The 13615-nt window shown below is 56.2% G+C and overlaps 4 protein-coding genes across 4 annotated transcripts; 3 read left to right on the top strand and 1 right to left on the bottom strand.

Moving 5' to 3' along the window:
- Positions 1-251: 251 nt before the first annotated feature.
- PG997_009068 (uncharacterized protein) lies at positions 252-2500 on the top strand (the record flags this gene model as incomplete). Its single annotated transcript, XM_066813383.1, is given in 2 exon segments — positions 252-1025; positions 1043-2500. The coding sequence occupies 2 exon segments, from the start codon at positions 252-254 to the stop codon at positions 2498-2500; spliced, it is 2232 nt and encodes a 743-aa protein (XP_066665345.1).
- A 2051-nt stretch (positions 2501-4551) lies between these two features.
- On the top strand, positions 4552-5524 carry PG997_009067 (hydrolase tropI; the record flags this gene model as incomplete). Its single annotated transcript, XM_066813382.1, has 3 exons — positions 4552-4601; positions 4690-5080; positions 5210-5524. The coding sequence occupies 3 exons, from the start codon at positions 4552-4554 to the stop codon at positions 5522-5524; spliced, it is 756 nt and encodes a 251-aa protein (XP_066665344.1).
- A 179-nt stretch (positions 5525-5703) lies between these two features.
- PG997_009066 (uncharacterized protein) lies at positions 5704-7353 on the bottom strand (the record flags this gene model as incomplete). Its single annotated transcript, XM_066813381.1, has 6 exons — positions 5704-6225; positions 6249-6326; positions 6391-6504; positions 6570-6644; positions 6724-7086; positions 7162-7353. 6 exons carry the CDS (start codon positions 7351-7353, stop codon positions 5704-5706), a joined length of 1344 nt encoding a protein of 447 aa, XP_066665343.1.
- Positions 7354-11304: 3951 nt separating this feature from the next.
- On the top strand, positions 11305-13197 carry PG997_009065 (uncharacterized protein; the record flags this gene model as incomplete). The annotated part of the gene is made up of 1 exon (XM_066813380.1): positions 11305-13197. One exon carries the CDS (start codon positions 11305-11307, stop codon positions 13195-13197), a length of 1893 nt encoding a protein of 630 aa, XP_066665342.1.
- Positions 13198-13615: the final 418 nt, after the last annotated feature.

Below are 13615 nucleotides of genomic sequence, written 5' to 3'. Positions count from 1 at the left end.
GGTCGGAGAAAGGTAGGGCAGAGCATATATTTTTGAAGACCATCACAAGCACACGCATTCCTTTTTTTTTTTTTTTTTTTTCAAACTGATTGCTACTTATTCTACCTCGGTCAGATTCTTTCCCTCATTCCCTTTCTTCCCTCCTTTTCCATTCTCATTCACAGGGCTGACCCTCTGTGGACTGGACTGGACTGGACTGAACTACGCATTCGTTCATCAATTCCTGCATCGTCCGAACCAATCCACACAACATGGAGGGAACATCATCTTCTGCTGATGCTTCTCAGCCCCAGTCGTCCAAACTGGGCTGGCTCCTGAGCCAGTTCGGCCGCATCGACGACGACGACGCCGAGTACAACGAGGTCGTGCTGCGCGTCTTCGAGGCCGAGAAGCAGCTCGAGCAGGCGGGGCGCGACCTGCAGGTCTTCCGCGACGAGTACGCGGACCAGCACCGCGTCATCGGGGGCATGCTGGACCGCCTCTCTGAGAACGGCGTCCACGTCTCCGCGGAGACGGCGGTTGCGGACCCGCCGCTCCTGAATGGCCTGGTCCAGGCTGAGGGGTGCAATTACAAGTACGCGGACCTCGAGCTCGTGCGCAACGAGGCGGCGGAGAAGAACCGGCTGGCGCTCGAGGCGTTGAAGGCGGCTTGCGAGCAGGAGGGCATCGTGGTAAAGGAGCGTCGCGAGGTCAAACTTGACGACGACGATGACGATGAGGAGGGCGAGGAAGAGGAATATGACAGCGATGTTGAGGGTGAGGAGGATGACGAGGAATATGACGAGGACGAGGACGTCGAGTACGAGACCGTCTTCGAACTCACCCTGCCCAGCCAGGACGAGCGCCTCCAGAGCCTCGACCTCGAGAACGCGTCGCTGTCCCACGAGGTCAGCCACTGGATGGTCCTGTTCAACGAGCTGAGCGAAAAGCACGAGCGGACCGTCGAGGAGGCGGAGCAGCTGCGCGAGGGCAACCGCGCCTTCGAGGAAGAGAACCAGCGGATCCGCCGGCTCAACGGCGAGTTCGTCAAGGCCCAGGGAAGTGGACCGCCGAGCGCGCCTGCCTGCAGCGGGTGGCGGAGCAGCTGCGCACCGAGAACAAGGCCCTCGCGCTCGACCTCGCGCACGCCGCCGAGGAGCGCGAGCGGGACCACGACTGGTTCGTCAAGACGCAGGCCGAGTACACGGACCTGACGGCGAAGATCCGCAGGCAGGCCGAGGACGCGGCGGCGCAGCACGCCAAGTTTCGGCGGCTCGCGCAGATCGAGATGGGGAAGGGGAGTGAGGCGCGCCAGCGGCTCGAAACGGCGCTGGCGACGGCGCACCGGCGCCTTGAGGCCGCGGAAACCGAGCGCCTACGGCTCGAGGAGAACGCGAAGGCCCAGCGGGAGGGGCACGAGCGGGCCGTGGACGGGTTGCAGAACGAGCTTCGCGAGAAGCAGCACGAGTTCGAGCAGCGCGAGGACGCCCTGAAGCAGAAGGCGGACCTGGTGCGCGTGCAGGCCGACGAGGTCACGGCGCTGACGACGGAGCTGCTGGCGAGCGAGGAGGCGCACAAGAGTACCAGCGCGCAGCTCGAGCAGGCGATGGCGGAGCTCGAGACGACGGGAGAGCACCTCGAGGAGACGGAGGCGCGGCTCGAGGGGAGCGAGGCCGCGCACGAGAAGACCGAGGCCGTGCACAAAGCCACCACGACCGAGCTCGAGGAGGCGCGGTACCAGTTCGCGCTGACCCAGCGCGACCTCAAGGCGGCCAGGCACCAGCTGAAGACCGCCGAGCGCCGCCTCGAGCAGAGCCGCCAGACGTCGGACGACGAGTTCCGGGCGCACGCCCACATCATCACGACGCTGAAGCAGCGTCTCGCCTCGGCGCGCCGCGAGGCCGAGATGGACCGCACCGCCATGGGCCGCGCCGCCGCCGAGGTGCGCGCCGCCCGCCGCGCGGCCGAGGAACAAATCGCGGTCTGGAGCTGGGCGGTCGAGGAGCTGCGCGCCGACCGGGAGGCCGGGGACGCGCGGATCCGGACGCTGGACGGGCAGGTCGGGTACCTGCGGTGGCGGGTCGAGAACGAAGTGGAGAGTGCTGCGGCTGCGCCTTCTTTGGCGCGAAGACTGCTACAGCGACGGCCGCAGCATCAGGGGCAGCGGGGGCAGGGACAGGGCGGCTCGATTGAGGATGTCCCTCCTTTCCGCTACGCCGTTGAGCTTGCGTCCGCCGAGGACGATGAGGATGAGGACGAGGAGAAGGACGAGGATGATGACCTCACGCTCAAGGACATGCCCCTGCCGATGTCGCCCGCCCCTGTTACCGTCCACGAGGGTGACGACACGGAGGTTGCGGCCGTCGAGAACAAGCATGAGGAGGACGAGACCATGCCCGCGTTGGTGCGGTGCGTTTCCGGCTCCACGCTCGTCGCCAACGAAGACGACGAGGACGAGGATGCCGACATCGTCAGCAACCCGGAGGACGACGTCTGCTCCGTCTCTTCTGGTTCGGACTAGGAGGAGTCTGTCTGTCCTTTTCTTGGGGCCGTCCCTGACCTGGAGCTCCATGCCCTTTGGGAGGGAAGGAGGGTTAAGTCTACTTCCAGCCTGTCTCTTGTTTCCACCGAGCTGACCTGGTATACAAGGAAATAAAACCAAAAACAAAAGAGAAAGAAAAAAAGCAATATAAACCAAAACGAACCGGCAAGATTAAAAAAAAGACTCATGAAAACAAAGACAAAAAGATAAAAAAGAAGTTCTTAGATTAAGGACGACGAGAGCTACTCGATGAAGGCATTAGTTGGACGGAGTCAGGCGTTGGCAAACGACATTTATTTTACCAGTATGTAGCACACCATGCCAGAGCAAAGCACCGCCGGTGCTCTCAATGCCTGAGTGAAAGCTACGTAGGCTTTTCTTCTTTTTTCTATTTTTAGCTAGCTATTCAATATAGACCATGGAAATTCAACTGTGTCGGTATTGCTATAGAGCCTGCCACATGTGACATTACTTGTTCCATTTCTCGACTGTAGTCAACATCGCCGAGGAGACCATTCGGAAATCCTGCTGGTATATCTTCGGGGCCGAGAGTGAGTAGTATCATATGACAGGCAACGGATGGCTACATTGTAATATGGTGTTTCATGCGGTTGAGTAAGCAGCTGGAACTGGGCCGGTGTGGCGGCGAATGCTTAGATAGAATTGCCTTTTTTTTCTTTTTTTCTCTTTTTGCTTTTCGACTCATACCAGCGCAGGCCAGCAGAAGCAAGTGACTCAAAACCGAGCAAACTCAACACATATCGACTCAAAAGAAGATATTATAGATAGAATGGGATATAACTGTCAGATCTGATTAGACAAATATATCTGACGGCGTCTTTATTGCATAACGTGAGGCGTCAACGCCGGACCGGATTTTTGGATGAAGCATTCCTCTTCTACACATACCATTTCCATCTAAGGCCTCCTAGTGGATTTGTCGGCACCGAGCATCATGTTGTCGGACCTCAGCACAAACGGACCTACACAATGTCCGGATGAAAGGACGTAAGACATATAGTATACCAGGCAAACACCTAGGCTGGTCCTATAGTATATAGTATTGTGTATAGTGGGGCCGCCCGCAAGGTCCAAGTCGTGTCCTACCCCCTGAATCGGTCAACCAGACTCAACTTATGCAAAGCTCTCTGCTCATCGCCGTCCCCCATCCAAGCAAGCCCAGCTAGTATAATCTACCATAAGCGATGTTTCTTTCACCAATCAGACGATGACTTCGCGGTTCATCTCCGATAGTTACAGGCTTGGTGGTGTAGTTGGTTATCACGTCAGTCTAACACACTGAAGGTCCTGGGATCGAGCCCCAGCCGAGTCATGAACTCAATCTTTTGCCGCACGTGGCAGCTGGTGTTACTTTTGCTTGTAAAACACACGTCCCCAGTCCATTTTGTGTAGCAGATTCAAGAGTGCTGCGGACAGCTGCGGACTACGGTGTCGAGACGGAGCTCACCTCCAGATGGTAGAATTGGGGAAGCGATCCAGCAAGTCCAGTTATGGACGTGTGTGTTCTGGTGTGTGTGCTGGTCGCATGGATCTGCCGACAACCGTTGCCTCCTGGCTGCGCATGGCTCGAGTCGTACGTTGCAGCGTGCGGGACCGAAAACACGTTCGACCCCCATCTGGTTACGGCATTCGGCATAGTCAGAGTTGCATGACATTAGCCCGTGCAGTAGCACCGACGACCACCCCAGTGTAATCCAAGGGCAAGATCAGGACTCTTGCATGCAGATCCCCAGAAGAGGACAGACTTGACAGTCGGACAACTCAGCGCATTACCCATTTGTAGGGGATGGGCGGTGTCTTGCAGCGGTGTCGCTTATCGATACCTACTCACTCACTCACTACTGTATGCCATAATGGACCTACTTATCTTTCCCGCGGCCGGGCTATATAACCCGCGACGGGAGCCCACTGCGTGGTGCGATCCTAGGATGAGATAGCCCACGTGTAAACCTTGACAGCCAAGACTTCTTTCTATCCATCTATACCCTAGTACCCCAGGAAATTTCACAATGGCTTCACTTCCCCCAGGAGAATGCTGCGCCCGCGCCGTCTTGCATGAGTAAGTTCAGGCCTCATCTCCGCGACACTACTCTGTCCCGCTCCGGCGCCGGGGGATATTAGTGAGGGGAAACTGACACTGCCAACAGAGGCACCCCGACCGGCCAGCTCGTCAAGGTCGGCGCCTACGAGGGCTATCTCGCCGTCCCCGAGGCCTCCAAGGCCCGGTCGGACAACGCCGCCATCCTCTACCTGCCCGACATCTTCAGCCTGTCGCAGAACGCCAAGCTGATCGCGGACCAGTACGCCGCCGCGGGCTACCTGACCCTGATTGTGGACGTCATGAACGGCGACGCCCTGCCCATCGACTTCAACCCCGAGGGCTTCGACTTCCCCAAGTTTTTGGCCGGCGGCTCGTCAGGCAACAACCCGCACACGCCCGAGGCTGTCGACGCGGTCGTGCAGGCGGGTATTAAGTACCTGACTGAGGAGAAGGGTGTTAAGAAGCTGGGGTCTGTCGGGTACTGCTTCGGTGCCAAGGTGAGTTCATGTTCCCATTCCCGTTCCTCCAGAAAAGAATACAGAATACAGAAACCCCGTTTTCTAGCTTCGGCACTTTTCTCCACCATGCCCTGCCGAAAAGTGACACATTCACTGACTTCCGAACAGTACGTCGCCCGCGCCTTCCCCGCCATCCACTGCGGCTACATGGCCCACCCGTCGTGGGTGAGCGACGAGGAGCTCAAGGCCTTCAAGGCGCCCCTGTCCATCGCGGCGGCCGAGGACGACTTCATCTTCCCGACGGAGCTGCGCCACAAGTCCGAGGAGATCCTCAAGACCGTGGGCCAGCCCTGGCAGATCAACGTCTACAGCGGCGTCCAGCACGGCTTCGCCACCCGCGCCGACCTCAGCGTCAAGGCGGCCAAGTGGGCCAAGGAGCAGGCTTTCTTCCAGGCCGTGGCTTGGTTCAACGCTTGGTTGTAGGGGGTTTGCTGTAGGCCTGAAGACGGCATGATGTATCACTAGAAGAACTTCTTAATAATCTACGTGCTGTTTCATCCGTAATGCATGCTTGCGTTCGCTTTTTACTCGTGTGAGCTAGTGTGATATCATACATTGAACCCGTTCCTACTACAACTCTCAAGTTTGCTTTGTGAGCCCCTTTACGTTTCCCAAGGCTGCTTGCGCCACGCCTCGATATCGCGCCGCTTCTGCTCTTCCGTACAGATGGCCGTCGTCGTGACGACGGTCTGTTCCACCACGACGGTGTTTTTCTGGTGCTTATCCGGACCCCTGCTCTTTCGGGAGAGGGACCGAGTCCTGGAAACGCCCAGTTTCCCATCGCTACTGTTCTCCGTGGTGGCGGTGGCGACGGCGGTAACTCCGCTGCCGATGGCTGCGTTACCATTGGCACCAGCCGTGGCACCCGTCGTCTCGTTGGTCGGCGAGTTGATCATCTCCTCCTGGCTCTCGGAGCCGCCGACCCGGGTGATGCCGAGCTGCGTCAGGCTGTAGGGGTCCTTGGGCCGCTTGACGCGGTTCATGGTCGCGGAGCCGAAGGTGAGCTCGTGGCTCTCGCCCGTGCTGTGGCCGTGGCCGCTGCCCTTCTTCCGGGGCCGGTTGGACCGGGACCGCGAGGTCTCGTCCCGGCTGCCGTCGCCGCTGCCGTAGGCCGTGTGCCAGAACTGCCGGCCGAAGAGGGGTACACCATGGGGGCCTGGGTCACGACGACGGCGACGAAGTCTTCGCGGATGGACCAGAGCGCGCCGGCGGATTCTTGGTTAAGCTGTGGTTGGAGGGATGAGTAGTTAGTCACGGAGTGTTGGGAGTGGAGCGAGAGAGAAGCTTACGACGAAGATGGAAATGATGCGGAGGATGGCGGCGACCATGGTGAAGGCGCCGAGACTGAAGAGGAAGACCAGACCGATCTTCCGGACGGTGTTGGTACGCATCTTGGCCAGCACCTAGGTTGCAATGTCAGTGCTGTATAATGGATGGCAAGTCTTTTGGGCAATGAATAAACACCTACCGGAATGGGCAGACTCAGGATGCACAAGTCCGTCGTCAGGTTGAGGCACATGATGGTGACGAAAACCCAGGGGTTCTGCGGTACGCAGAGGGCTATTCGAACGATGTTAGCGAGAGCCTATGAAATACCGGGAGAGCTGATGCAAGTGAAACACACGTCCTGGGTTCGGCAGAATCTGCCAGTGCTTCGAGACGGGCACGCAAGTCGTGTAAATGGTGACAATGCCCGCAATGAAGGTGGCGCCGATGCCGCCCATGAGCGGGAGGATCAGCTTCTCGGACCAGAGCCCGCGCACGAGGCGGCGGTAGAAGAAGGCCATGCACATCTTGAGGGTCCAGACGGTGCCCATGTACAGCGTCTCGCCGACCAGAAACATCTTGGACCCGAACTCGTAGTCGGGGTACTCGGACAGCGGCAGGTTGATGCGCGATTCCGGGGTCGTCAGCTGCGAGGTGTGCTTGCCGCCCGCGTTGAGGATGAAGACCTGGCCGACGACGGAGACGGAGGTGTAGCACATCTATTACGAGACATTGTGTGTAAGTCTGTGTCTCCGTATCTCTCTCTCTAGGAAAAGGGGGCTTAGGGGACTCACCCAGGCAAAGACGACAAGAAAGTCGTCGGGCTGGAGACCTCGGAAGCCCACCAGCTTGATCCGCACGAACAGGCGGGAGGCTATGAGGAGGCTGCCGACGGCGTAGAGAGCCCAGATCTCGGTGATGGCGGCGTGCACGGCTTTCAAGATGGCCTCCTGCATGGCCGCCGCCGCCTGAGCTGCCGCGTCCATGGCGTGCGATGGTTCGTGGTCTCTCTCTTTTGCTAGTGTTTCAGGCCTTGTCGTCGGGATTCAGGGCGTGCTACTTTGCTAGTCGGCGTCTGTGGAAGGAGCCATGAACGTCCTGCCGGCGAGAAACGAAACGAAAAAAGACATGTCCCATGATTCAAGTACTTGACGGGAAGGGAAGCTCCCAGACACGGGTGGGGTTGACGAGATCCAGAAAGGTAGACGTTCTGGTGCCTTGGTAGATGTAACCCTCCTGTACGGCAAGACAGAAGAAGGTCCACCGCCATGGGCATGGGTACGATGCAGTTTCAAAGAGGGCGATGATTACGGGTGCCTGAGCGTATCTTTGAGAAGCCCTGTCTTGTCTGTATATTGTATATAGCCGTATTATATTACTACCTGCTTCTTGCTGATCACCTTGCTAAGCCAGGGAACATGACATGAAAGCAGCGGGCTTGTTCGTTGTGTAAGTCCATGGCTATAGCCGTTGTGCCGCCGGCGGACCTGAGCGCGGCACCGAACTTATGGTTTGCTTGGTAGGAGTATGACGCCCAATAGCCTCCGTGGGTTCCTTGCTGAGGTAACGTTAAGCGTACAAGAGACTTAGCTAGTACCTGGAGCTAGAGCTTTTGACAGTTACCTGTACCTGCTGCTTGGGTTTGGGCGAGGGTGGCACGTCGGCCTAAATTGCTTGGTGGTACCCATGGCTGCTTCCGGCGATTTACATACGAGATCGGGGGGATAGCTCGTGGTGTTACAGTAGCAGACCGGGGATGAGAAGAGAAAGAGAGAACCCTTGCAAACCTTAACACCCACCCGCGGTCACGACAGAGACGAAGGACCAGAGACGGAATGCTGCCCCCGGGCCTCGCATTGGCCAATTTGCCCAGGTGGAGGCGGCATGACTCGACTGCGAACATTCGAGTCGGGTAGTCCATGCTGGAATAGGTAGGCATGGGGCAGGTGTTACAGCGTGGTTGGATTGCTCAGAGGCAGTCAGCCATTGCTTGCTGCTTACCGCGTCACACGCAGCTTTTTCGGAGGAAAGAAACGGCCTCGGTGGTCAAAATGCATACATAGATGGATGACAGACTGTACCGCTTCGGCAAAGCGGTAGTAGTGCGGTCTCGGGAGCGAGCCAAGCCCGGGATGCTTGACTAACAACTAATTCCCGACGACGGGCATGCACGACGACGGACGACGACGGCACCAACGCGGTTTGTCCCCGCGCCGCTTGGACGGGACACCAACCGGGGAACGCGGGATTGATGGTAGAAAGCCACTTCGATCTGTGAGAAAGTCGATCATTACGTATTAACGTATGCGCTTCGGTCACATGCGATGCCAATCGATCTCTCCACGTGGGAATGTTATCGTGGGAATCGTCCGGGCGTCAATAAGAGTCGGGAGACTGTGGGCAGTGGGCAGTGGACTGAGTGGATTGCGGATAGTGGTCGGACACTGAATCTACCTAGGTAATCACCCGCTGGCTCCCGATCCTGCTGACCTAATTCGATTAATACTGGGGGCCCTGCAATTTTTCCACTCAACCCCTCCTCCACTTCCATACCAGCCAGCCCTAACCCACTTTCGTTCAATCCACGATCCTTCTGCGCCTTTTCGCACGATACGACACACACATGCATCCGATATTTACGTCATTTGGCACAGATTCTTTCATCAAACAAGCAATATAGGTCCGTTGGCCCAATGGTAAGGCGTCTGACTACGATCACTTCTTCAGTTGGTTAATCAGGAGATTCTGGGTTCGAGCCCCAGGCGGACCTTTGTTTTTCCTCTTTTACTCTTTTTGCCTGTCTATTCCATCTGCATCCCTCCTCACCCCCATTGTGTACCAAGCGGTCACAATCAACACCTACGCTTCAGTTTGTCCTTGGCTCGTGGGATATACATCCGGTGGAGGGTCTGTAAGATCCCTGACGGCAAGGTGGTGACAGCTTGTTGCCAGACAAGGTAGCTTCGTCGGCAGTTCCCATGCTGCCTTTTTAACGAAGCTGACGACGGTCAACGCTCGCCCGTTGTCGAGTCTTTTCGTAGAGATTTCTGCAATAAGTATCTCATTCCCTCTGGCCAGGCTTTGGCTTCGTCCATATCATCATTGTATAGAATATGAGCAAAATAGATATCACAGCACCCTGCAAGCCATAATACTCGGGAAAGGGGCGGAGGAATCCCACAGCCGAGTAGGATGAGTGGAAAGAAGTACCTGGTTAATAGTCGACCAGTGGCGGATACCTGACATAGACGAGAGCAACTGCCACACAGACAATAAGAGCATATTGTCCAATCCCATCGACAGTCCGTAAGGGTCTAGTATCTTAAAGTCTGTGTACCACGTGATCTAGCAACTTAATAGTATATACGGGGACGCAGTAGCTAGCGGGGACATATCTGGCGACGACGGGATAGCAGCAACAAAACCTTGTGGCGGTCTGCCACCATGGCCTGGACCCAGTCTCTTGACCGAGCTGAGTACCTGTGTAATTCACCCTGTATGTGACTGATGGGGTCACGAGCTTGCTGATGTCTCACTATCGAGGAGCCCAGAGCATGATGTCCAATAGTATGCCTGGCTTGCTGGCTCCGCTGTTCTGGCCGTGGGTCAGTATACATACATGTATAGATCAATAACCTTGAATAGGAGAGAGGGCATTTTATGTAGCGCTCATGAATCAGCCCAGGCAACTCACATTTGAGTGACTTCAGCATTCAGTAACAAGAGACATCCTGGTGATGGGGTATGGGGTAGTGGGATGACTAGAGATGACATGGGATAACCGGCCAATAGCATGTAATAGGTGGTAGTGAGGCAGTTCCAACCTGCATCTCATTAGTGCTTGCATGCATAAGGCTGGTTTAATGTTTATGGGGCGGACACTATTAGGCATTAAGTTTCATGGTTTCCCGGAATCAGTGGACGCGGAGCGACGGCAAGCCCTCGATGTAGAAACTGGCGATGGATTGGTTCAATGAGAACCCAATGAGGCGACAGCAGCATCTGCTGACCCAAGGGGGACGACGGTGATATTCCCAGGGAGCAGCCGAAGCTTGCTGGAAGCATCCAGTGGGCTGAGTTCAAGAAAGACTGTAAAAAATGAGGCAGAAATTCAAAAGAGAACTTTTCACTTTCACGTGGCTGTTCAGTCCTATTAAATGCGAAGACGCGCCTCGTTCTCATTCTTGGTACCAGATAAATCGAGCGAGAACGCGAGCTCACCCAGCATTCACCTCCAAGACCGAGAGCTTCCATACTGGCACATTGTGGCATTTTTTTCTTCGCCGGATGGGTGTTCTATTTCTCAGAACCAAAAAGTACCAAAAGCTCAAACCCAACCTGGCGTGGTCTCACGCGTTTTAATCGCCGATTCATCTTTGTTCCTTCCCTCCCCTTCACTCGTCGTCGCCTGATCCTGGCATGCCATCTATGCTTGTTGGCTTCAGGATATCGAATTTCCTTGTTCGAAGCAAGCGCGCAAACATCGCTTCTCATTGTACGTCTTGCCCAGGAGGCCAGCTGCATCCCTGCCTCTTCCTTGAATTCAGGAAAACACTCCGATTGTCGAGCCGGCGGCTGTAGCTAACCCTTCCTCTCGATTGTTCAGGATCGACGAAGCTGATATAATCGCCGATTGTGCCTGCTTTGCCTTGACAGGTCTTGAAAGTCAAGGCAAACACCTCGGCGAACCCAAGGCAATCCCTGAGATCGTCGAAAAGCATCTGGCTACTTGAAAAGACTTTGCAATTCATTCCTCGAGGAACCAGCCAGGCCTCGCTTGAAATCGCAACGATTCGAAGCCAGTCCGAGTTTTCAACGTCCTCCTAGCAAGTGTTCATCGTCCTTTCATTGCTTTCATCAGCCTCGAATCGCATATCGCCACGGCCAGAAATGAAGACTCATCTCGAGTAAAATAATTCGCCGATCCTTCCTTCATCATGGCCAACTCCAAGGAGACTTTGCCGCCGAGCGACCTCTGTGTCGATCGCTCTCTTTGGGGCCTCGATGACACCAACCAGAACCTTCTGCAACCTGCCCAACAGCAGTACAACAACGGCAGCAGCGACTCAGCCCGACAAGAGAATGTCTTGGGCAACAACCGACACTCCAAGACAACGCCTGCTCCCCTTGTTCCCGGCGCCAGTTATAAGCCTCCTTGCGTGGACTGGTCGAATCAACCCCATATCCTGAACAAGTCTCGCCCATCTGCAATAATTACCGGCAACAGCAACACCAGCTCCAACCATCCTCAACCTGGCAACATGAATCTGCCATACGGAAGCCAATTCCAATACTACCCCCATCCACAATCGGCGTCTTCTACATCCCCTGCATCGGCGACGTTTCCCTCTACCCCGACGGACCCAACAGCGCCTTCTTTCCTTTACCAATCACAGGTTAGACCACAAGCATACGGTGCACTACTTCCACCACCTGGATTCCCGCCGCGGCAAACACCTGTACAGCATGACTACTCCCAACACGCGCAGCAGCAGCAAAGCACAGGACATTCGTCGAACCATCACCGTGGACTGTCTGCTTTCTCAACATCATCGTCGCAGGCACACACGCAAGGGTCTCTGGGCTCATGGCGTGACGTATCCAGAAGCACACCAGGTGGAATGACAGGCAGCACCGCTGCCGCAACAGCAAGCACCACTGGAGCCACAACAAGCAACCCATCTGGTAACCACCAAGGTTATCACCACCAGTTTGGTTACTCGACAACACCGCAGACATACATCCAAGGGTCCATGGGATCATCAAGTGGCATGACCAGAGATATGCCAAGTGGAACAGCAGCAGGCACCAGCGATACTGGCAGCAGCACAGCAGGCGGCGGCACTAGAGCCCCTGCATACCCGCCGCGCCATCATGAACAGTCCATTCAGCCGAGATGGCCGCATACCACCAACACCCAACGATCCGTGGGCTCGTCAAGCAGCACACGCCAAGGCAAGCCGGGCAGCAGAAGACCGGCAAGCGGCAAAGTCGACAGCTCCGCTATGTCCAGCAACTACAAGGGCAGCAAACACAACCTCGACAACTATTCCGACGACATCTCCGACAAAGAGAGCTGCTCCCTCTGGATCTTGCGCCTGCCCCACGACTGCACCATCCACATGCTGCTGTCGCACATCCGGCACTGCGACAAGGTATATGCCACCGTCATCAACCCGCCGACTAAGACGAAGGACCGGGAGCACAGCACGGCAGCCGCCAAAGTCGTCTTCTGGAGCCGGCAGGGCGTCGACCGCCTGATGGCGCAATTTAAGGCGGGCGAATTCACCGTCGGCCAGATGGCCCCGTTGGTCCAGATGAACCGGGTCCTCGTGCGCGCGCAAACGCCCGGACGCGAGTGCCGCGTCCTGCTGATCACGGGACACAAGCACATCATCAACGAGCAGACGCTGCGCGACGAGGTGTTCGGGACCTGGTTCACATGGCAGGACGACGGCGCGCCCTCGGTGGTGGCGTCGTTCCAGAACGGGGTGCACATGCTCGAGTGGCGGTTCGGCAGCTACCGGTGCCAGGCCGAGAATGCCATCGTCGGCATCCAGCGCAAGATCAGCCGGGGCAAGAAAATTCTCGCCGAGGCCATGCTCGTGATCGAGAAGAAGAAGGAGCAGATACAACAGGATATGCTGCTGATCCCGACGGGCGTCGATGCGATGGGGGAGTTCCGGATGGCGCTTGAGCATAGACTGGATCGGCTCGTGCAGGAGTCGGCTGCCTTGAAGAGTTCTGACGTGTTCATGTGGGCACATGCCCACGTCGACTACGGCGTTGATCCATGCGCCTCGGGCAGTGTCTTGCTGGAATCCGAATAGCTATGCCACTGGCAGCTATTCCGCAGTGGCAGCTATTCCCGTCATTGATGGTTATTCCGTGGTTGACACTATGCCACAAAGCGACTACTCCCAGATCAAGCACACGGAAATCGGATTTTGGGAGGGGTTCATTCCACTGGAACAAACAGATGGAATAACACACAGCGATGGCATACATCTACTAGATGCACTGGTTTGAACACCCATGGAAAGCGAGGATTGGCACACCTCATGATAATGAGAATACAGAATGGATGGACCTACCTACATGCTTTCGCTCAGTACTTAGATAGTACAATAGTTCAATCCAGTCAAATCGAATTAAGTAGACAATGATTTCTATTATGCCGTGTTGTAACCATGAACTGGATCGAGAGTTTTCAGTTGGCCCTGACTGTTTCTGATAGAACCTCTGCAC

Source organism: Apiospora hydei (genome assembly GCF_038363865.1).
Source record: "Apiospora hydei strain CBS 114990 chromosome Unknown utg000007l_segment0_segment0, whole genome shotgun sequence".
Lineage (NCBI taxonomy): Eukaryota > Fungi > Ascomycota > Sordariomycetes > Amphisphaeriales > Apiosporaceae > Apiospora > Apiospora hydei.
This window is presented reverse-complemented; position numbering and strand designations above follow the sequence as displayed.